The following is a 23,870-nucleotide window of genomic DNA, read 5'->3' on the forward strand; positions in this document are numbered from 1 at the left end:
ACGCATTATCAATGATTACTCCAAAAGCTGTAATCAGATCTCGATGAAATTTAAATGTGACCACATGATAAATATAATACAAATAATACAAAAAAAGAATTATCAAAATCGGTTCAGAAACGACGAAGTTAACTTAAAGATATATATATATATATATATACGGTCGAATCGAGTAACCTCCTCCTTTTTTGATGTCGGTTAAAAACGTAGTTTGAAATATATTTTAGGAACTGCTGCAGTAAATTGGCTAATTATTTTTATGTGTTCTTTATTATCCAGACAAAAATTGAAAGATATAAATTTAAAAAGAATCGACTCGTCGCGGTCAACTAGACCAGTTCTTTTAGTTTTTGAAACCAAAAAAAAATATAGTAGTATGAAATCCATTGTGAAAGAAAGAAAATACAATGAAAATAAAAGGAAAAATAAATTACAGGCAATCTGAGGTCGGGAAGTGGTGGAAAATGCAAAGAAATTACAGGTAGCAAGGGCTAGACCCTCCTAGCCCCTTTCCCAGTTCTCTATGAAATAGCTTTTGATAGGCTAAAATTTTTCGCGGGTCACCCAGGTACATATGTCATCTTAAAATAGCAATAAATAAGCATCTACTTATATAATTTAAAGATGATTCTACAACTTTCTCAAAATATTGTAGATATCTTATTAAATATTCGTTTCATTTTCTGAGCATTTTATTTGCATTTTCTGAGAACATTTACCATAGTGATGTATATTTTTTACACCATCAGAAAATAGAGATTTCAACGAACAAAAAGCTTACCGATTTTTTAAAAAAGCTGATATATATTGACGTGAGAATTCTCGATTGAAAATGCGGGCGCTTTTTCGATTTTGAGGGCAAAATAAGGTGAAAAAAATAAAATAATTACAGTGTGTTTGGAACAATAAAAGGGTAAGTTTTCACCAAATTTTATATAAAAAAAAATTCTTGTAAAAGATAAAAATAAAATACCGACAACTTGTTTTTCTTTTGTAATTTTTTACATGAATTTCAGGCTATGTGAAAAAAGTGTAAATCAAAAATTTGTAGATTTTACTACCTACAACTTTGCCATTGAACTTCTTCCATAAGACTTGTAACCAGACCACGACAAAAGTAAGTTTTTACATATAATAGCTTCACTTCAATTTTGTTTAATTAGATATTTTATCCTAACTGTTTTATGATAATTATCAGTTTCCTAATCCAAGATTAAAATACTAATAAAGATTTGGAATTACATTGTTGCCTTACGAAGCTATATCGGTGCATACCTAATGATAACCGATTTTTATACGCCAGGAGAATTGATTCAGTCGGTTTCAACTCATTCAACTTGCATAGGTGTTTTTTGTTTAAGATAAAATTTCTCTGGTCATTATGTTATGCTTAGATATGAGAGATATGTTATCATAATAACCTATGATATTCTAGGAATTTAGATTATTTATATTAGAGGTATTAGATTGTCGTACTGTTCAAACTACAGCTCTTCCTTGGACGATACCTTGGACGTAAAAAAAAAGGTTTCACCTTTTTTTTATATCACTAAGTCGGCAAACAAGCTTACGGCTCACCTGATGGTAAGAGATTATCGTAGCTTATATAGACGCCTGCAACACCAGAAGCATCGCAAGCGCGACCAAATCCCCAATCCCCCCCAGGAGCTCTGGTCACCTTACTCACCAACAGGAACACAATACTGCTTGAAAACAATATTATTTAGCTCCTATGCTCCTACGCTCCTAGAGCACTGTTTCAACAAAACTGAGAGCCGAGAGAGAGGGTCTTAACTTAAAAACTGTTTCGACTCTACTCGATCTCCCTTATAGCAAAGATTTCGTTTAGATTATATAACTTACAAAATAAAAGTACGTTTTAAATGAATACTATATTAAATTTGATAACTTGTCTAATAAGTAAATATAGAAATAATGATTGGATAAATAAATTTAAAAATTGGTTGTTTAATTATAAGTATACATATGTACGTGATGAAATTATGATTTAATAAAAAAATATCGTGTTTATAGTTTTTACTGTGGTCTAAGATCTGAACTAGATGCTATCTTCACCCATCTATTTAATGGATAGAAGTTATTTTATGTCTATTTTAGTATATAAAAAAAATGGCGAAAAGATTTGCTGAAAAATTCCTGAAATTAACTAAAACTAGCTGAACCTTAAAGCTCACTGGTTAGATTAATGTATCATCTTTAAATAATAAACACACACACATATGCTTAAAAATCTCGAAAATCCTTATTTACATTTTTAGGGCTATCCTTAGAAAGTTTAAAAAGTGTAATATTTTTTTATTAAACGGATGATATACACAAGTTTGTAATAAAACACATCATATGTAATTTGATTTGTATTTAATGAGATACCTGTTCATCATAAAATTATCCCTTAAAAATAAATATCTTAACAATTAACACTTAAGACATAAGTTTGACTCTGTCGTGAAAATAAATTAATATTAACTTACTACACCGTATTAGTATTAAATAATAAATGATCACATTAATAAATTCATAGATTAATAATTGCTTGAAAGCGACTTCGTCATCTAAAACATAACTGTATAAGATTTCAAAATGATAATTGGAAAGTTAGTTAGAGATTTCGAAAACACGCACTAATATTTATTCTATTGGTATCTTTGGGATGTATTACATATTTGTTTAATACTATTCAGATACAATATCGAATATCAAAACTTCGAAGCTGATCATGTTTCGTGATATGATTTTCCTAAGATAAGAAGTATTCTTTTTTAATTACCCTTCCAAATTTGTCACCCTTCAATGATTATTTTAATTAGTCTTATAAGCGAAATATCAAAATATTTAGATAAAAAAAATATTAATATATATCAGTCGAAATATAAAGCAAACAGTACCAAAAGAAACCAGAAAACCACAAAAAATGGCCACGTATTAAAATATAACTATTCAAAATGAGATTTTAATCTATTTTATGGGCAATTTCAGCTAATTTTTTCTCTTCTTCTGTCATGTCTTGATCGTCCCAGCCCCACACAGGGTTTTCCGGATGGTTGTGATCTTCGTCAGATTTTTGTGTCTCACTGTCAAGTGGGTGGCTACCGTCGCCTGTCCTCGTCACTCGCTTACGGATCATTTCTTGGGACACTGTTTTAAGGTCGTATGCTAGCCCTGAAAACCAAATTGAGTTGACGAGGATAAATATTTATGACATTTTTAGTTAGTGTCCATATCTTAAAAAAATATCTACTCTAACTTTATCAACAGTACCTAAATTTCTATGCATGTCTTAAGTAAAAATATCGCAAGTAATATTGACCTAATAGTGGTCCAAAATTTAGAAGATAACTGGCATCGAGCTATCTGTTTATACCTGATAACTCAGGGGGGTAAAGTTATTCGCGTCCGTAGGTACTACCTAACCACTTGCCCCTACACGTGCCCCCTGGGTGGTGCTAAATGAATAACAAGCCGAGAGTGCCTGCGCAAGCAACCCTGGGCAGTGCCGGCGCGGGCACTCCCGTAACACACACACACACACATAATGAGACTGAGCAAACACGTATTATTGCTACTCACACAATTTTTCAACGAAATCTTCAGAATAACTCCTCGAAAGTTTTGGAAAACATTTCTAAAGTGTAAATTGGTGCTAAAGTAAAGCTGGCAAACATCAATCATAGTAGCAAACAAAAGGTGTAGTGAAAAGGCACAATAATTACCTCGAGAGTCCTCGTTATTTCATTCTCATCGAGGGTAGTTAAACTATAAACAAAGTGAGTACTACCAACACAACACTATAAAACATTTTGTTTATCAAACGGTCGCTGACAGTTGACAGCCGTTTGTTGATGCTTGACACATCCTAGACCTGAGACATCTGATAGTTGACATTTCACGTCGTAAAGCTGACAGCTGACATCTTGCTGACTTCTGACAAATGACAAGTGACATCTGACAAGTGACATTTGACAGGTGACAAAGTCTCTTGGATTGCCCATTGTAAAAATTAAAAAATTAGAAATTAAATTAAATTAAATTAAATTTTGAAAACAGATTTTTATAAATATGGCGATTTGTGCTGGTTGTAACCAAGGAATTGAAAAAAAAGATATCTCAATTAATTGTTCCAAGTGTAATTTATCATATGACATATTATGCTCTGGACTGACTATTGAAAAATATTCCAAGTTGACAAGTGATGCTAAAGGATCTTGGACCTGTATATCTTGTAGAAGTAAAGTACCGAAAATCAGCAATTTGGATACTCCTGTTCGCTTATTGATGGGTGTTAAAGAGGCAGACACTTGTGACTCGGACTCAGTTTATGAAGGCGTTGAAAATAATTCTAGCTTCGACTTCGAAAATATCACACTGCGGCGTCGACAAAAAACAAACGGTGGTTGCCATTGTATTTGTAGTGATCCTAACGTCTTGAGATCTACGATAAGAGAAGAGTTACGGGCCGTTTTGCTCGAAACTTTCTCAGAAATTCCTAAATTACATATAGCGATAGAAAATATGATCCACTGTATAAATAAAGTTGAAAAGGTTCATTTGTCTGTACTGAATCAACTACAAGAAAAGCAGCTTGCAACTACACCCACTAAAACCAAAATATCTCTAAAATCTTTAGCGCCGCGGGTCCCTCTTCTTCAATCTGTTACACAATCATCTGATGCAACGTTATCCAAGCCATCGTCATTAGATAAACCGAAAACAACTGTCACTAAAGATGCCACAGGGCTTCTCAAAAAAGATAAACCTGGGGTGGCGCTAGCTGAACAACCGGAGGTTTCAATTAATAATGAAGAACCTGGTAAGAACGAAAGACTCCCCGCTGAAAAGCTTGATCAGAGTGAGCAAGTCGATGAAATCCGGGAGGACTCCCACGGATGGAAGCAAGTAAAGCATAGGAGGGATCGTGCGTCGCAATCTGGCGTCCTTCGTGGGACTGCTAGTCCTGGTGTTACGTTGCTCCGTGCTGCAGAAAGAAAAACTTTTTTGCATCTATTTTACGTTCAAGAAGGTACAACAGAGGACGAAGTGCGTGCCCATCTGCAAACTGTATGCGGCGAAGATGTTTGTACTGTCGAGGCCCTGAAGTCTCGTGGTAGTTACGCATCTTTCAAAATAGGTGTTCCGTGCAGGCTGGCAGATCTAGTGATGCTTCCCAATAACTGGGCTGAAGGCATTTGTATTAAGCCCTGGCGTCAGAACTTTCGCTCTAAAAGGGTTGAAAATAAGAGCACGTAAGTCAAAAACAATAGAGTGCTTTTATCAAAATGTACGAGGCTTGCGTTCTAAGACTTCTATATTCTATAATAACATTTTACAATCGAAATATGACCTCATAGCTCTGACTGAGACCTTTTTAACGAGCTCGGTGACCGATGGTGAGCTCTTCCCTGCTGGTTACGTTGTGATTCGTAATGATCGTGATGGTGATACTGGTTGGGGGGGCGTTCTGCTTGCGGTACGTGATTGCTATTCCGTGCATGTACTCGGAAATATCGATGGTCTAACATCTGATAAAGAAGTTTTATTCGCAGTTATTTCGAGTAAACTTCTGACATGTTTGTGTTGTGTGGTGTATCTTCCACCTCGTTATAATGACGACCAATACCTTAATGTATTAACTTGCATTGAAAACGCAGTTAATTTATGTCCTGATATGAATGTCCTTATAATGGGTGATTTTAATTTAAATTCTTTTAGTGCACATATAAAAAGACAATTTAACATGTTTTCAAAATTTTGTAATCTTACTCAATACAATACTGTCATTAATAGCCATGGCAGTAAGCTGGACCTTATATTGAGTGATGTGGATTCTGATCGAATTAGTGTTCAAATTAGTGATAATCCTCTAATACCCATAGATAGTTATCATCCCGCGTTAGAAATATCTGTAAGTTTTTCTTGTTGCTCGGTGCAGGCTCCTCAGCTTTCCAATATTTTTGCACCTTTGGAGTGGAATTGGAGGAAGGCTGACTATCAATCGCTATACGCTGCTTTTATCAATCTTGATTGGTCTGATATTTACAAAGTAGATGATGTCAATGAAGCTGTTACTATTTTTTATTCTAAAATATATAGTATAATAGATTTATATGTCCCCTTTAAGCAAAAATCATCGCTAATGAGGGCACATTATCCTAACTGGTTTACCAAAGAAATCATTCAAAACATAAAAAATAAATTTTTCCACTTGAAAAAATTTAAATCAGAAGGTCAATTATTTAACAAAGAGTTATTCCGATACTATAGATGGCGTGTTAAACTTCTAATAACGAAAGCGTATCAGGAACATTTAAATTACATTCAAAATAAAATTATTGAAGACCCTACAAAATTTTGGGGATATATAAAAGACAAGAAAAGGAGCAGGAATCGTACTAAATCGTATGTATACGAAAATACAGAAGTCACTGGACAATTTGCTGCTGATGCTTTTGCTAGGTACTTTAGGTCTGTATTTCATGATCGTGAACCATATTTAAACCCTGCTAAAGCCGCCCGGGCTGCGGATGCATTATCTGACGCTAGATCTGTCTCAATACGCGTAGTGGATGCAAGGGACTTAAAAACTGCGGTAAGTTGCCTGAAACCAAAATCATGTAGTGGACCTGATGGCATTCCCGTGTTCTTAGGTAAGGATTGTATATCTGTCCTACAGAAGCCACTTTTGTTCTTATACAATTTGTGTATCAAGCATTCGAGGTATCCCAACTCCTGGAAACTGTCGAGAGTCACTCCGATTCCCAAAGGTTCAGGTAACGATGTTACCACGTTTAGACCAATTGCGGTACAGTCTGTGTTTGCCAAGATATTTGAAACCATTCTTAACTATCTCATTAGCCATCAAATTAATGACCTATTGCACCATAGTCAGCATGGTTTTCGTAAAGCGAGATCTACCACTACAAACTTAATAGCACTTACTGACTATGTATGTTCTCAACTTGATTTAAGGCGCCAAGTCGACGCAGCGTATTTTGACTTCAGGAAGGCCTTCGACTTGGTTGACAATGATATTCTTTTGAATAAGATGGCCCTGATGGGTTTTACTCCTAAATTACTTGACTTTTTCAGTGACTATCTCAAGGATAGGTGTCAGTTTGTCAAGGTTGATGGCTTTGAATCATTTAAATTTTACACAAGGTCTGGTGTGAGTCAAGGTAGTACCTTAGGACCTACGCTTTTCTTGATTATGATCAATGATCTCCCTGATATTGTTCAAACTGCACAGTGTCTTCTTTTTGCCGATGACCTGAAATTATACATGGGAATTACCGATGCAGCTGACGCGCAAGCCTTACAGGTTGATATTGACGCAGTTGCAGAGTGGAGTAGTAGAAATTCTCTTCCTCTTAATATTGACAAGTGCAAATCCATTACTTTTACTCGTAAACGCAACTGCATCCAAGTAGTATATAAATTATGTGACGCTCCTTTGGAAAGAGTTAATTCTATTCGTGATCTTGGATTGACATTGGATCGTAATTTTGACTTTCGTGAACATGTGACTAATATTTGTGAGGTTGCCAACAAGTCTCTTGGTTTTATCATAAGGACTTCTTCGCAGTTTAGTAGCTTAAATGTAGCTAGAATACTGTTTAATTGCTACGTTCGTAGTAAACTTGAATATGCGGCTATCATCTGGGACCCTCATGTAGATAAACATAATATTACTGTTGAACGGGTTCAGCGGAAATTTGCTCGATATTTGTACAAGCGTCAGTATGGGTACTATCCTTATCTTTACCCCTCTTTATTCGTGTATGGTATGGTTGGGCTAGAAACGCTATGTCTTAGACGTAAACTATTTCTTTTAATACACTATCTTCGAATTTTACATAACAAAGTAGATAGTCCAGTGTTATTGGAGAGCTTAAATATTCTAGTTCCTTCCCGTATTCCCCAAAATAATTTCGGAATTGTCGCACCGCGGCGTCGTCCGCGCTTACTGCAAAAGCCCCCTACTCGCACGCGGTACGCGGCACACGCCCCGACAATACGCGCACTACATTTGATCAGCGATTTGCTCACTCATTGTGAGGACATAGACTTATTTGCCGATAAGATCTCTGTTTTCTGTAAAAATAGCTATAAATATCTTTGTACGTTATAAATTTAATTTGTTGTATAATTTAATCCTGACATTAGTAATATTTAATTTTTTTTAATTTTGACGTTTTTTTTTTCGTTTTGACATCTAATATACTGACACGAATGTATTTTTATAAACAGAATTCTGAATTTTGACTAGATATTTTATTTTGACATTGATATTGTAATTTCTACATATGAATTTCTTAACAAAATTATTGATATTTAGTTATTTTAATATTATCAACTAAGTAGGTATATTTTTATTGACATTGTAAATTTTAATTATTGTATTTTGATAAGATTGTATATTTTTAATTCTACATTTACCATTATTTACTTCATTTGTCATACCTGTGTTTTTGTTTTTTTTTTTAATTTTGATTGACCTACTTGTGTTTGGAGCAAAGCTCTGTAAACTTGTATGTATGAAATAAATAAATGAATAAATAAATAATATACTCACCTAGAACACCACATTTACACTACACAGATACACTCTCACAGGCCCCCATACGCGCAAGTGCGTACATACTAAACATGCACCTATACACTTTCTACACACAATGGACACTCACAACAAGGTTTAAACATAACACTTCTGCAGGGATGGTGTGGTCAAGTTCCTGCGGACCTTCCGTCGCAACAATGAGCGAGGGTTGGCCCCAATTGACCACCCGCGTGTTTGTGCCGTGCGCGGGGACCCGTAAGGGGGGATGAAGGAATCCTGGTGGCTGAGCCGAAAGAGCGTCGGCTGTTGTACGTCTCCAAGACAACACTCAACTTTGGTCTGGATTTCTCCTGACACGGGAGGCCGGAGGCTAGCCACCTTCGGTCAATCGGCTGCGACGTCCCGTCAGAGGGCCGTCAGGCGAGAGCTCTGTCCCGTCGGGGGTGGACGACGGGTGGGACGGTGTAAATCATCTCGCCCAGCTCGGCCTGCTTCCTAGCGGGGTGGGGCTCTATATCCTGAGGTGACTTCTGGCGCTAACAGCGTCCCCACTTGAGGGCTCGAAGGAGGGTGGAAGCACTCTCAGGATGAACTTTATACTAACACTCATGGCTAACAAAAACAAAAATAAAAAACCTAATACCAAGGCCGCACCGGGGGCGAACAACCCTGCTGGAGCGCCTACCACCAACCAACCGGCTGCACCTCAGGCTCATAACCTGAGTGTTGCGCCAACAATCGAACCGGCTGCACCTCGGGCTCACAACCTGAGTGCTGCGCCAACCCAGCTACTGGCTGCACCTCAGGTGCAGCACCTGAGTAGTGAGGTAAGTACAAGCACTATTGACCTCACTTCTCTGAAGGCAGCAATGCCGACAGCCACCCAACCCTGGCAGGACGGTGACTGTTAAGAGAAGAGAGGTCAAAAAACGTGACCAGGTGTCGGCTCGCAAGGGGAAGCGGGCTGTAGTCCGTGCGGAGGCGCGGCGAACGCGACGCCCGACTAACGACGGGAGTAGGCCGCTAGAAGCTGCCGAAGGGAACGAAAGGACCCACGCTGCCCCTGTCAGTGTTGCGCCGGTCCCTGGCGAAGCCGGGCCGGCTGCACCTATGGGGGCACCCTCGGAGGTTGTGGCAACTGCTGCTGCCTGCGCCTCCACAACCAAACGAGCCAGACGCTGAAACAAGAATGGGACGAAGGAGAACCACGGGGAGCATCCAAGTCGGTCAAAACCCGCGAAGCGGGACCGACCGGATGACTCCTTCACCCCCCAGGGTAGTGGCAAGCGTCGCAAGCCTACCCACACTATCGGTTCTATCAAATACGCTGACGCGTTAAAGTCTAACGACTACTGCGTCGCGATTATGATGGAACCCTACCACGACCTCTCCAAAGAGCAGGCTGAGGCAATTGAGAGGCAGTTGCAGGGGGTGATGGACGAGGAAATATTCTCACCCACCACTTCCACAACACCCGTCGCTGCACCACAGTTTAGGGGGAAAGCCTTCCATAGTGAGGGCACCCTTAAGATGTGGTGCAGGGACGATTTTGCCCTCCAATGGCTCCGCCGCTCCATAGGGAGGATTTCGTCACCACGCGCGGGAACCAGACTGGTTGTGAGAAAGCAGTCTGAGATCCCGCGGCGCGTCAAAGTAGGGCTGTTGATCCCGCAGGTGGAACCGGAGGATACTCTGGATAAGATCCGCCTGCGGATCATGTGCCAGAACCTGTAGTTCCGCGTCTCCAACTGGGCGCTTTACAATGCGGTGCCAACGGAGGAGAAGGCGACGATGTATCTCCTCCTTGGCATCCCGGAGGATGACGCGGAAAAGCTGAGGGAAAGCGAGCGTAGAATACTACAAGTTTGGTAATATCTACGCTCGTTTCCACGATGACCGCACTACTGCACTGCCGAATCTCGGTGCGGACGAGAAGGTCCGTAGTGACCTAGGCAGTGCAAATAACAATATGGTGGAGGGACAGCCGGGCTCCAGTAAGGAGCCTGTCGTCGACACCGGCTCGTCTGAGGTGAGTCCCCAGTTTGATCTGGGTGATCTTTCCAAGGATGAGCCAGGTGATCTTGACGACGCCATCCTATCCAGCGATGATGGCGCTGCCAGCCCCACCTAGAAACCAATTAAAAATCACCCAAATCAACCTCCAGCATAGCCAGACTGCGACGGCTAACCTACGCAGATTGCTGGAGGGAAAAACGAAGACCGTGGCCCTGATCCAGGAGCCGTGGATCAGGAACGGGAGAATCTGCGGTCTAAACAACATTGGAGGTAAGTTACTTCTAAATAATAACGTATACCACCCACGCACTTGTATCTATGCACACAGGGACGTGAACATCACCTTAATAACCGAGTTCTGCAGCAGAGATCTTACAACCGTTAGGCTCCAAAAGGAACCCTCTTCGGGCCTGCCTGATGTGGTGATGGCATCCGCCTACTTGCCGGGCGACGCTGACATCCCCACTCCGGAGCTGGCCGCGCTTGCTGAGTACTGCGAGCGCCAGGGTCTGGAGCTCATCATATCCGCTGACTCCAATGCGCACCATGCGCTATGGGGCAGCAAGGACAACAACCAGCGAGGTGAGGATTTTGTTTCTTTTTTACTCGCAACTAAGCTTAATGTAATTAATAAAGGATCGGAACCAACCTTTGTAACTTCGAGATCCCAAACCATCATTGATCTAACTCTGGCGACAGAGCATGTGTCCGAATATATTTCAGATTGGCATGTGTCTGACGACGTGTCGTGCTCTGATCACCGGTGGATCAAATACAACCTAGAAGTCACGCTGACGTCACCTGCACCCCGCCGTAACCCTCGGAGGATGGACCGCGGCAGGTATGAGCTTCTGACAGCGGAGAAACTCAAAGGCGTCGAACTACCCGATAACCATGAAGGCACGGAGGACATTGATAATCATATCAACCAAATAACTGACTGCCTAATCACCAGCTTCGAACAAACATGCCCACTTTCATCACCTAGAGCGCGACAGTTCTGCAAAGGGCACTGGTGGGGACCGGAGCTCGAAAAGCTACGACGCAGGGTGAGGAAGTTGTTCAACAGAGCAAAGAATACTCGTCTAGAAAACCACTGGGATGCCTACAAGCAGGCCCAATATCACTACAAAAGGCGCATCAGAATAAGGAAGAAGGAGTGCTGGAGGCGCTTTTGTACCAACATAGAAACGAACAATCAGGCGAACAGAGTTAAGAATATATTGTGCAGCGAACCGGTGCACAACCTGGGTAACCTGAAAAAACCGGATGGAACATACACCAAAACGGATCTGGAAACTTCAGAACTGTTAATAACTACACACTTCCCAGGATGCCAAATCGAAAGAATTGCGGCATGGGAGGAAGAGCCAAAGAAGACACCTGTAATGGTGGACTGGATCACCGCCAAGTAAATTGTCACACATGACAAAGTAAAATGGGCCATCAACAGTTTCTTACCATACAAGTCGGCAGGACTGGATAAGGTGTTTCCAGGTCTGCTAAGATGGAGTGATAGGAAACTTATCGACCACCTTATCTCCATATATAGGAGTTGCTTAGCTTATTGCTACACCCCAAAGTTATGGAGGGAAGTTAAGGTAGTCTTCATACCTAAACCCGGCAAAGGAGACTACTCACAACCAAAATCATTCAGACCTATTAGCCTTACCTCCTTTCTATTGAAAGTTTTGGAAAGGCTAATAGATCGGGAGCTGAGGAGCACAATTCTGGTTGAGCAACCCCTGAATCCCAACCAACATGCCTACTCAATGGGCAAATCAACGGACTCTGCCCTACATAAGGTTATATCCTATATAGAGGGCAATCTCCATCACAAAATATCAACCTTAGGCGCCTTTATTGATATTGAAGGGGCCTTTGATAAAACTAAGTTCACCAGCATAAGCCGTGCCCTGACCAAGCATGGAGTCAATAACACGATTGCCGGGTGGATTGACAGCATGCTGAAGTACAGGGCCATCCAATTCACTGTGAATGAAATAACTAGAGGCGTTGTAGCGAGGGGGTGTCCGCAGGGGGGGGTCCTTTCCCCACTTCTGTGGAACATAGTGATCGACGAACTGATCACCTTGCTCAACGACCGCAGATTTCTAACAGTGGGCTATGCAGACGACTTAACTGTACTCATCAGTGGACCATCTGAGAGGACAGTCTGCGACCAAATGAGGGCCGCACTAAAAGTCGTTGAACAGTGGTGTACGGACCACGAACTAACAGTGAACCCCGCAAAGACGGAACTTGTGATGTTCACAAATAAACGGAATTTAGGAAACCTTAAACTCCCTAAATTATTTGGCACCAGTCTTGCCCTAACCAAGGAGGTCAAATATCTTGGAGTAATCCTAGATAGTAAGCTTCTTTGGAACAGGCATTTAGACTCAAAAATCAACAAAGCCAGCATAATCCTCTGCCAATGCAAAAGGCTCCTCGGCAAAAGCTGGGGCATATCACCTAAAATTATCCTATGGCTTTACAAAACTATTGTCAGGCCTATAATCACCTACGGTGCGGTAATCTGGTGGCAGAGAACAGAACTTACAACCGTTAGAAACAAACTCCAGCGGTTTCAGAGAATAGCATGCTCTGCAATCACTGACTGTATGCGTACCGCCCCCACAGCAGCTCTTGAGGTTATGCTTGACCTGGCACCGCTTGACTTGTTCATACAACAGGAGGCGGCTATGTCAGCTATCAGGCTGAAACACTTGGGCTTGTGGTGCAACCAGGAGGGTCCACACAATAGACTTTGGAGCAACCTTGTGAGCTATGAGCCACTACTTGCTGCTCCTTGTGATAGGATTCCCAAACAACATATTTTCGAAAGAAAGTACCATATACAACCGTTTGAGGCTGAAAGAGACCAATCCGGCATACGCGAGGTCCGCATCTACTCGGATGGCTCCAAAATGGGGTCTGGCACCGGTGCCGGAGTGTACTCACAAGACCTCAATATCAACTTATCACTAACGCTGGGCCAACACAGCTCCATCTTTCAATGTGAGTGTGTTGCGATAACCCATGCAGCCACCGCCGTCCTGTCAAAAGGCATTAGGGATTGCAATATCCGTATTCTGTCGGACAGCATGGCCGTACTTAAAGCGCTAGAGAGCAGTTCGACTAACTCTAGTCTTATATACGAATGTCATCAAACCCTGGAAGTATTAGCCTCACACAATGAGGTAATCCTCCAGTGGATAAAAAGACATAGTGGATCGCACGGAAACGATGCTGCCGACGAGCTTGCAAGACAGGGGTCCAGTACAAAGGTTGCCGGCCCAACCATCCTATTGCCGCTACCTTTTGGACAACTGCGCTCGTGGGTAAGGCAACGTACACGTGCAAATCATAATGCCCTTTGGGCAAACCAAACCGGCTGTAGACAGTCCAAATTGATACTCACAGAAGTATCACCGCACCTAGCGTGCCGACTGCTCAGTCTCAACCGCCTGGACATCAGAATAGTTGTTGGCACGATTACCGGCCACATGGCACTCAACCACCAACTATTCATCATGAATGCAACAGACAGCCCTCTTTGCAGGGGCTGTCTGGCTGCTGAAGAAACAGCCGCCCACGTAATCCTGGAATGCGAGGGAGTGGCCGCACACCAAGCTACCATCCTTAAGGATATAAGGACGCTCCGAGAAGCCTGTGAACGCCCCAGGAGGCTTCTGAGCTTCTGGAAGGAGCTGGGCTGGCTGAACTAGTCAGCCCACTTTTCACGCATAATGGACCACCTTTGCGTCTAAATGCGGAAAATCGAGCCCAACACAAATACAAATACAAATACAAATACTTGATAACTCAGTAGTTCGTTACGTTCATTCACGTACATTCTTTACGTTTCATACTATCAAGTTAAAGATTCATTAGAGATTGGAGATTAAATTTTCTTATTATCTTGATGTCACAGCTTTCAATTAAATATATTTTTTTAAATAATTATACCCAGTCACTTCAGGATTTTTCAGGCAACCCATTTTTAATATATTATTTAATATACTAAATTTATTATAAAGTTCGTTTTATTCTCATTCAATTTAGGTTCGGATCTTCAACTATAGATATCTCAACTAAAAATTTTGCTCAGTTAATGCCAAAAGCTTTTTTTTTTTTGTATAAATGTCTTTTGTTAACTTTATCATTTTGTCAATAGTAAAAATATTGTGATTAAAGCAAGTTTTAATATATCTAGGCATTATCATAATACTTTTTCATTTCTAAAACCTTATTATTTTAAATTTGCGTGATTTGAGTATTATTAAAGATGATATGATATGTAGATGTTTCGGGTGTTTTCACCTTTTTTTTTTTTTTTTTTTTTACGTGGGGAAAATCCATCATGGATATCCTCCAGCGCGGGGGCGCCAGAGGGTTATGTCAGACTCCTACTGACTAAAAACCACCACGTGTTAGCAGTCATCCGCCTGGGTGGGGCGAGAGGGGTCGCACTAGCATTCGCCACCTCGCCTCAGCGGTAGGTCCGGACAAAGCTTCCGGGCCTCGGCATGATGGTGGGGTGGCCTCGCTCACAACAAGGCCACCCCTCAGACGTATGGGGTCGTGTCGTCCAGCCGGCCGAAGTCCCCCGACTATCGGCCGCCAACCCCACTATTACAAGGGGGGGAGGAGGTGGGCAAACCGCCTTCTCCTTGCCCCCGTACGTCTGCGCCGGAGTGGGCCAGCAGAGGCGTCTTCCTCTCTGGTCTTTCGGGTGTTTTCAACTGAGTTAGGTTTAGTGTACAAAATATTTGTTAACATATAAAATCATTGTTTCGTTCCTACGAGTTGTAGCGTAATATATTAGCCTATGTTTACAATAAAAAACATCAAAATTTAAAAACATTAAACATTGTCCTCTGCCCAAAAGTTGCCTGGAAGAGATGGCTGTATTAGCGATAATAAGGCCGCCTGTTGCAACTGATGCAACATCAATTTTTATATATTTCATATTCATTTTTCATACTTTTAAAATCTTGTATTGGTGTGAGAAAGTGTAAATAATTAAAATAATTAATAGATATATTAGATACTATATATTAATTATTATTTTCCGTACATACGTTTACGTTACACGTACATACGTTTGAAACACAAAATGCTATGTTTCTTTGTAAAATTATTAAAATTACTAAATTGCAAAATAAATTAAGACGATTGATTAAGAAAATTATACAAGGCTAACAGTTTCTGTATTCATCTTCATTAGTGGAAAAGATGCCGTTGCAAAGGTACCTTAAAAGTCTGACATAATAAGTGCAGAAGAAGCAAGAAAAAAGATAAATTTACATAACACACTAAAGATATCCATCTTTTATCAGTTAAAAATTATAAATTAGAAACAACACGAAAAAAGCTTTCGATTTTGTTGTGATTGATTATTTCAATTTACAATTATGTAATAAATAATTGAGGTACGGCACAGCAGAATATATTATGCTCAAAATCTTATCACCAGGTGGACCCTGGCTAAGCTTGTTTGCTGACCTGGTCGGTTAAAAAATAATGAAAATATTGTATTACCATATCGAGCAGCAAAATCAATCAAGGCTGTCGACATGTTTGTGCTGTAGTTTCCCAGCTCAGCTGCTTTGTAATCCCAAGGGAAGACGTGATGGTAGTTGTGCCAGCCCTCGCCAAACGCACAGATCGCAACAGCTTTATTATCTGTAGCGCCTATGTATCTGTAATAATAAATAATTATAAATATTATTAAAAAAAATTCTAAATGATGTGATTGAGCATAGTTGGATGCATGATGAACATCCTTATTCTTTTATTTTAACGTAACTTTACGTGTAGATTTATAGATTGGTATAAAGATAGATATTAAGGACGGACTGAAGAAAGAATTGAGACAATATTGACTTTTTGTCCTCGTATTCCAAGTCCAATAAGGTTGAGATGGTAAAATTGTGGGGTAAAATTAAATTTTAATTTAATAACTTATAATGAAGTTATCTACAACATATTGATTGTCTTTATATTCAACTTTTAGTGAAGGACACTTGATTCATTTGTCAAAGTTTGTACTTATGTAAAATTTGGCTTTCTTTTTGACTTTTTATCTTTTTCTGCTTTACAATAGATAAGTTATATTAGATAAAATAACTATGGATCATACTTATACTTTTGATAATAGATTACGCGGGGTGGTTTATTAAGGTTTTCTGGACTATGTTATCAGAAACAGCAATCTAAAGTTTTATAACAGAACTTTGGTTTATCGGAATAGCCACTAACGATAAACAAAAACGACTGTCAAAGAGGAAATTTGTAATTTTTAAAGAATTTATACTAATTTCGTACAATATAAAATGACTACGACTGCGTTAATACGTTAAAAATAATAATATATTTATAATAGTATGACGATATATTTAATTTTAAAATATTTTAATGATGTCAAGCCTGATTTTTAAAAACATTTAAGAAAATGTTAGTGGCAAGAGCCCAGTTATATATGGAAATCTACTCGTATTATGTAACAAATATATGTTTCATCTCTAGTTTCCAATTATTCTTTTCTTCGGTTGCTGCTTAAGCTATCTAAGATTTAACGTTATCCAAAAAATAAAAAAAAAAGATATATTTTTCTGTATTAGCATCGTATAATAACAGCGCAGCACGCAACACAAAGTACTAAAATGCGTGAAAACGGCACATCAAATCCAATCTACATTTACGAAAATACTGAAAAATTGTATATTAAATGCATTTATATTTATTTTATATTTATTAAAAATTAAAAGCTTGAATTCATTTTTTATATTATTTTAAGCACATTAAAATATTATTTAATTTAGTTTTTATTTCATAAAAATAGGTCAGGTACTTTTGAGAATATTGATGATTTTCTAACTGACCCTTTTTCTTTGCTGTCCAGTTAGTTTAGTTGCTTGTTAACAAAACGTAGTTGGCAGCTCTTCTAATCGATTACTGGTAAGGTCCACAATTTCGAAGGCTACAAGTTTTGTTTAAAAACATTGTCGCGTAGGTGATTTAAGGACCAACTAAAGATAATGAAAGAAACATGCGATGTTAAATCTATTGCGTCGTGTATTTTCAATATTATAGAATTCCATGATTATTTTTTTATTAATTTAAAACAAAAAAAAAAAAACAAGACCAATAAAAGTCAGTTAGGCTTGTTCTGTAACTATCTATTATCATTTATTTGATGTTCAATTAAATTTTTAACCTTAACAGTAACAGTCTGACGACGCGTTGGCGCAACGAACATGGCACTGGTTTATAGCCGTTGCACATGACAAACATTTGTATTGGCCATACATATGTTTGCCGTGGTCTGGGTGTTTGTGCAGTCCTTGTGGATCTCTCCACCGTGTCTCGGAGACCACGTTAAAACGTCGACCCTGGTTGTTATCATAAGCCCCTGATAGCGATCGTTACTCAAAGTAGGGAACATATCCGCCAAACCGCAGTAGAGCAGCGTGGTGGATTAAGCTCTGATCCTTCTTCTACATGGGGAAAGAGGCCTACGTCAACAGTGGGATATTACAGGCTGAAGCGTATAATAATTGAAATATATGTCTAGACGAGTTGTATCGAGTGATTTGTCAACCTAATTAGACTTGTGCTACTATGTCGTCTATTATAAAATTAAAATGTTAAGCTACATGGCTGATGATACTGTATTTCATTCAAACGGAGTAACCTGTATAAACTGTGGTTATATTACTATGCTAAATCTCAAACCTGAATATGTGATAGTTTATTCGTAAAGTATACGTACCACAAAACTACGATGTATGGGTTGTGGGATATTGTTAGAGCTTGCTTTGTTCGCCCCAATACATTACTTTTACCATATAAACGGTAATAATATTGTGGACAGGTGCCTATATATACAATTTTTATTAATACTTTGTAATGTTTTTTTAATTTTCAACTTTATTTCCAATCGGTTAGATTTAAAATTGGCTAAAAATTACGACTTATATATGTGTACCTTCCACTATTTTAAGTATAAAGTGCAAATGATCAAATCTTCAAACAAAGAATAAACGCAACAAACATTAATTAATACAACTACATAATTGTGTATGCTCGCAAACGAAAAAAAAACCGACTTCAATTACATCGACGAGTAGTAGTAACGTAGATCGACGAAAAAATTGTCAAGTAACTACGCGTTATCAAAGATTACTCAAAAAGTAGTTATCAGATCTCGATAAAATTTATATGTGACCACATGATAAATATCAGCTTTTGATTAAATTAAAAATTATCAAAATTGGTACACCCAGTAAAAAGTTATTGCGGATTTTCGAGAGTTTCCCTCGATTTCTCTGGGATCCCATCATCAGTGCCTAGTTTCTTTATCATGGTACCAAACTACAGATATCCCTTTTCCAACAAAAAAAGAATTATCAAAATCGGTACATCCAGTAGAAAGTTATGCGGTATAATACAACGTAGGTCGACGAAAAAAGCGTCAAGTAAAAACGCATTATTAGATATAACTCGAAAAGTAGTTGTTAGATCTCAAATAAATTTAAATGGGACCAATTGGCACACACTACCTTTCGATTAAAAAAAAATTGTCAAAATCGGTCCACACAGTCAAAAGTTCTGATGTAACATACATAAAAAAAAATACAGTCGAATTGAGAATCTCCTCCTTTTTTGGAAGTCGGTTAAAAATTATTATAATTACCAAAAATCAATTAAGTTAATATATACGTAGTGACCATGTTTAAAATTATGTTAAGCTTCAAATTTCTCCTAATCCAAATCCGCCTATAACTATAATATCTATTATAATTAAATTGTATTATTGCTTAAAAATAAATGTAAATATACTATTACGATAAATAATTTCTATTTCTTTTCTAATCATTTATGTCAATAGAAAGCCTTAAAATCAGTCAGAAGTGACGGCCCGTTGATGAAATTGATAGTTTTATATAGGTATAATATAATATATGTTGATGCTAAAATATCAACTTCTTTAGCTGTTTCAGATATGGAACACGATTAGTTTAAAAAAAAATGTATGTATTGCATGGTGGACCATATCTAAAACACAGAAAAACTTATTTTAATAATGGAAAAGTCAAAATTATTCGAATGGTTATTTATGACTTTATTTCAGATTATGGTAAGTAATAAACGATTATTAGACATGTGTTGTGATGTTTTAATTCGCCAATCACCCTAAAAGCTTTAACTAAAATATAAAAAAAAACATAGTTGCTACACCTCAATGACGACACTTTATACAGCGCCTTCAGGTGTTTCAGGCCGCGATTGTCTATTTAAAATAAGGAGACAGACAAAAAAAAAACTAAAATTTAACCCTATAGCAAAACTTTGGCTGAGGATGAACATATGTCTGCAACCTATATCCTGCGACAGTATCTTCCAAACAAAACTTCATAGATGATATTACAAACTGCTGTCATTATTGGCCATTGTATAGAATGCTTGGAAGAAAACACTAACACTAAATAAACAGACATTTTAAATTAGATATATAAAAAATCTGTGTATGTAAATTAAAAAAGGACAATCTCATCTGAGACAAATGACATGATTAAAATCCAGGTGTTATCCAGTTATTCCACCTACTTGAGATGTAAGGCATGACGAAATTGATCACTTTCCTGTTTGAAGAAGAGAAACGAAAGAAGAGACAACGCTGCCAGTTTTCTGAACATAAAAGAGAAACATGTCTATATATTACAACATATTCTGCAAATTTCCTGCTGAGGCTTCAAAAAAGATAATGAGCGGTTTTTAAAAGGTTCGGCATTAGAATAATCTCTAAAAATATTAGATTTTGACAATTGTTCCAATTAAAGATCAAATGCAAGTGTTGGTGCTTAATGTACCACATATGGAACAGAATATAAAATCAAAAAATGTAATTATTTACTTGATTTTATTTATTTAAATTATTTTTCCATGATACCCGGACCGCAGTCATAAACACATATGATTTTTTTTTTCAAAGGAAAACAAATAATCATGCGCTGTAGGATTAAAAATAAATGACGCTTTTTCTGTTACGTAGTAGATAATATATATTTTTAAAATATTTATATTAATAGAAAGGATTATTTTTTTCCTACATATGGTATTTGTTTATTCATAATCTCTCTAAGTTTTCTTAGATGTAGTTAACCCATATAGATTTCTAAAACTTTAGCAATATAAATAATTAGTATTTGTAATAAATAGTGATCTAAATCATTAAAATATGACATCTAAATAACAAAAAAAAAACACAGATAAAAGAAAGTTTTATAAAACTTAGGTAGAAGGTGAAAATTAACATATGATCTTAATGGTTAAATTGCAGTTTTATTTAATATCACAATTACGAATTCTGTATAAAATTATAAAAATTAAAAATTCACTCAATCGTTTATTTATTTATTTCATTCGTCAATTTTCACTTTAATTTAAACCTAATTAATTATTTAAACGTGAAATTAAACAAAATCGGAGGACGTTAAGAATGTGTTAACAGTCACGCGTTTTTGAATTTCCATATAAATTGTGTCTACTTCTGTACTTGCGCACATTATATACTAAATCTTTAATATTTGAAGTCTAGTAATCTGACGGTTAATAGTTAAAATGGGGTCAGTGACGGGCGCGAGTGTCGGATGTACTCATTCATTATAACTTTCACTGAATAAACAAGTGACTCTTAAACATTATAACTAACACAACACAACGTGAAGTTAGATTTTGATTTATTGTACTCAAAACAAAAGTAACAAAGATCGATTTAAAGTAATATATGCTAATTACAAACTGTTATTAAGTGTTTTTTCCATAAATTATAGTTATAATTAAATAAAATAAAGTTTTCGTTAAATTAAAAGAATGAGAAGTAAAATCGATAGTTTTGCAGGTTGTTTCTTGATAGTTAATGGCTTGACTCTACTGTAATGTTTACATTATACTTTTCTAATACATTGATTTTTCTTGACAGACTTCGTTCTGTCAAGTTGATAGTAAAAATAATTTTATTAAATTTTTATTTTAAATTATTTTAGTAGGTCAACATTAAAAAACTTTTACGCAGTATTCTTTGAAATGAATGATGTATTTATTTACTAATTCTACGAAAGCCTTTATCATACGCATCAATTAATCGTTATGCAAATTATTTACGAGAATCTGTTTACGTATTAATTTGAAGGCAAATAATTTTTCCTCATTTATTTTTCTGCACGGTAAAATCTAATATTCTCGTAATGTACATTTCTTGAAATAAATATTATGTGAGTATAAAACGATAACTAAACTTTTTTAAACAACAAAAAAAGGAATAAGTACAAAAAGCAGACTTATCGCTTTAAAGCAATCTCTTCTAGACAATCTCAGGATGCAGGTACTGGTATATTGATGGTATAGGTGTACAATTTTATTAAAAAGAAAGAAGAAATATCTATTAAAGCACTAAATACATATAATTATGAATACGCATTATATATACAAAACGTTCACTTACTTATCATAAGGTTTATTGCCCCAGATGTGAGCGGCAGAATTGACGAGCCAAGTAAAGTGGAGAGAAACGGTGTAGCGAAAGATGGCAGCCACGTACCACGATGACCAAGGGTTTTCGTTCCATAGCACCACTGGGATCCACGTGGGTATTACAAAACAGATGAGTGGCATAATAACCAAATATGTTCTGAAATACAGAAAAAAAATAGGCGTTAATTATGCGAGAATGAAAAAATAGTCCTCGATAGGTATTTTAAAAGTTTAAAATTGAAATAAAATATCGATATCGAACGATCTTATGGAATGAAAAATTAAAGAACTATGCAGAAAATAAATGAATTCTGTAAACTTGTACAGTTAATTGTATCATTAATTAAAATAAGTGTTATATATCGACTTATTTAGAATAATAGCCCAAGAAATGATTTTTTAAATATTATTCAATATTTTTTAAACTACGTCACTGTTTTTGACTTCATTGGTACTTTACTAATAAACACGTGATTATGTTTCAATTTAATTCACGCGATTTCATGTATTTTTATAATGTAATCATATGAAAATATTCTACAGATGCTGTAATGATTTTCTATCATATTGACCTAATACTCTGATGCTTGTATAAAGGTAACTTAGTGTTCTTTGTAATTTAACATTTAGCTCTACTCAGCAACACAGAACGGATTTTTTTACTAGGTATAGTTTAATTTCTTAAATGTGTGTACCGAAAAACAAGAATAACTAAAATCATTACCAATCGAAATCATTACAATTTTGAAGGATACGGTTTGAAGAAGCGATACTTTTTTATCGTTAGGTTTTTCAACACTGTCCCTAAAGTTCTCTCTCTCTCTCTCTCTCTCTCTCTCTCTCTCTCTTACATTTGACTAATAAGTGATGAAAGTTAATCTTACAAAAATCTGCAGAAAGTTGAATATTTACTGTAGTACACATTATTTTGCCTTTCGTTAAGTGTGTATATCACCTTATGACGAAATAAATGTTTTCATTTCATTTCATTTCGATGTGTGATTTTTATGTATAAAAAAATAATATATCTCAGCCGGATGTTATCTAAAACCAAAGCGTTAAGCTTACTACCTTAGGAGTAAAAGATCGTTTGTCTCCGTATGTTAAAAGATATATACCTGTTCTTTGTTAAAATATCGATAACGTATACATTAATTCTAAAACAAACGTGTTTCATGTTTGTAAACTTTTAACAAGCTATGCTTTTTCTTTTGAATCAAAGTCTTTGAAAACAATTTTAAAATCACTTTTATACCAATTAAACTTCTATAAGTATCACTATTGAAATGTTAATACATTATTTTTTACACATAACAGTCTTCACTTATAATTTATCCGATACTTTTAGGATCAAGTTTTCTATAAGACATATAATGAAAAGTTTTTAATTGCCCGTAGACATTTCGCTTCAATCAAATCAACAAAAATATTTATTTTATTAAAACATTAATTAATAAAATAAATAACTACTTTAATGCTAGTTGAAATAAATTTTGTATAAAAACAGTTCTTTTCTTATAAATCTCAAAACGGCTTAATATTGCCAAATACAATAAAAAAATATTATGTATAGACTAGCTGACCTCGCAAACGTTGCTTTGCCATATAACTTAGGGATATGAAAAATGGATGTTGACCGATTCTCAGACCTACCCGATATACACACAATATTTTATAAAAATCGGTCCAGCCGTTTTGGAGGAGTATGGTAACTGCCGGTAACGCCGCCAGACACCGC

At 37.0% G+C, this 23,870-nt stretch overlaps 1 protein-coding gene across 1 annotated transcript in view; it reads right to left on the reverse strand.

The window, feature by feature from the left end:
* Positions 1-2,591: 2,591 nt before the first annotated feature.
* Positions 2,592-23,870, reverse strand: part of LOC123655738 (acyl-CoA Delta-9 desaturase-like) — a 30,006-nt gene continuing 8,727 nt past the window's right edge. Inside the window, exons 5-7 of the mRNA XM_045591492.1 lie at positions 22,104-22,289; positions 16,136-16,296; positions 2,592-3,180 (exon numbers count right to left, since the gene is read on the reverse strand). Of these exons, the coding sequence (XP_045447448.1) occupies positions 2,972-3,180; positions 16,136-16,296; positions 22,104-22,289 (556 nt within the window). The 3' untranslated portion in view covers positions 2,592-2,971. The remainder of the gene's footprint in view (positions 3,181-16,135; positions 16,297-22,103; positions 22,290-23,870) is intronic.

This window comes from Melitaea cinxia, chromosome 8, assembly GCF_905220565.1.
Source record: "Melitaea cinxia chromosome 8, ilMelCinx1.1, whole genome shotgun sequence".
In the NCBI taxonomy this organism is placed as follows: Eukaryota; Metazoa; Arthropoda; class Insecta; order Lepidoptera; family Nymphalidae; genus Melitaea; species Melitaea cinxia.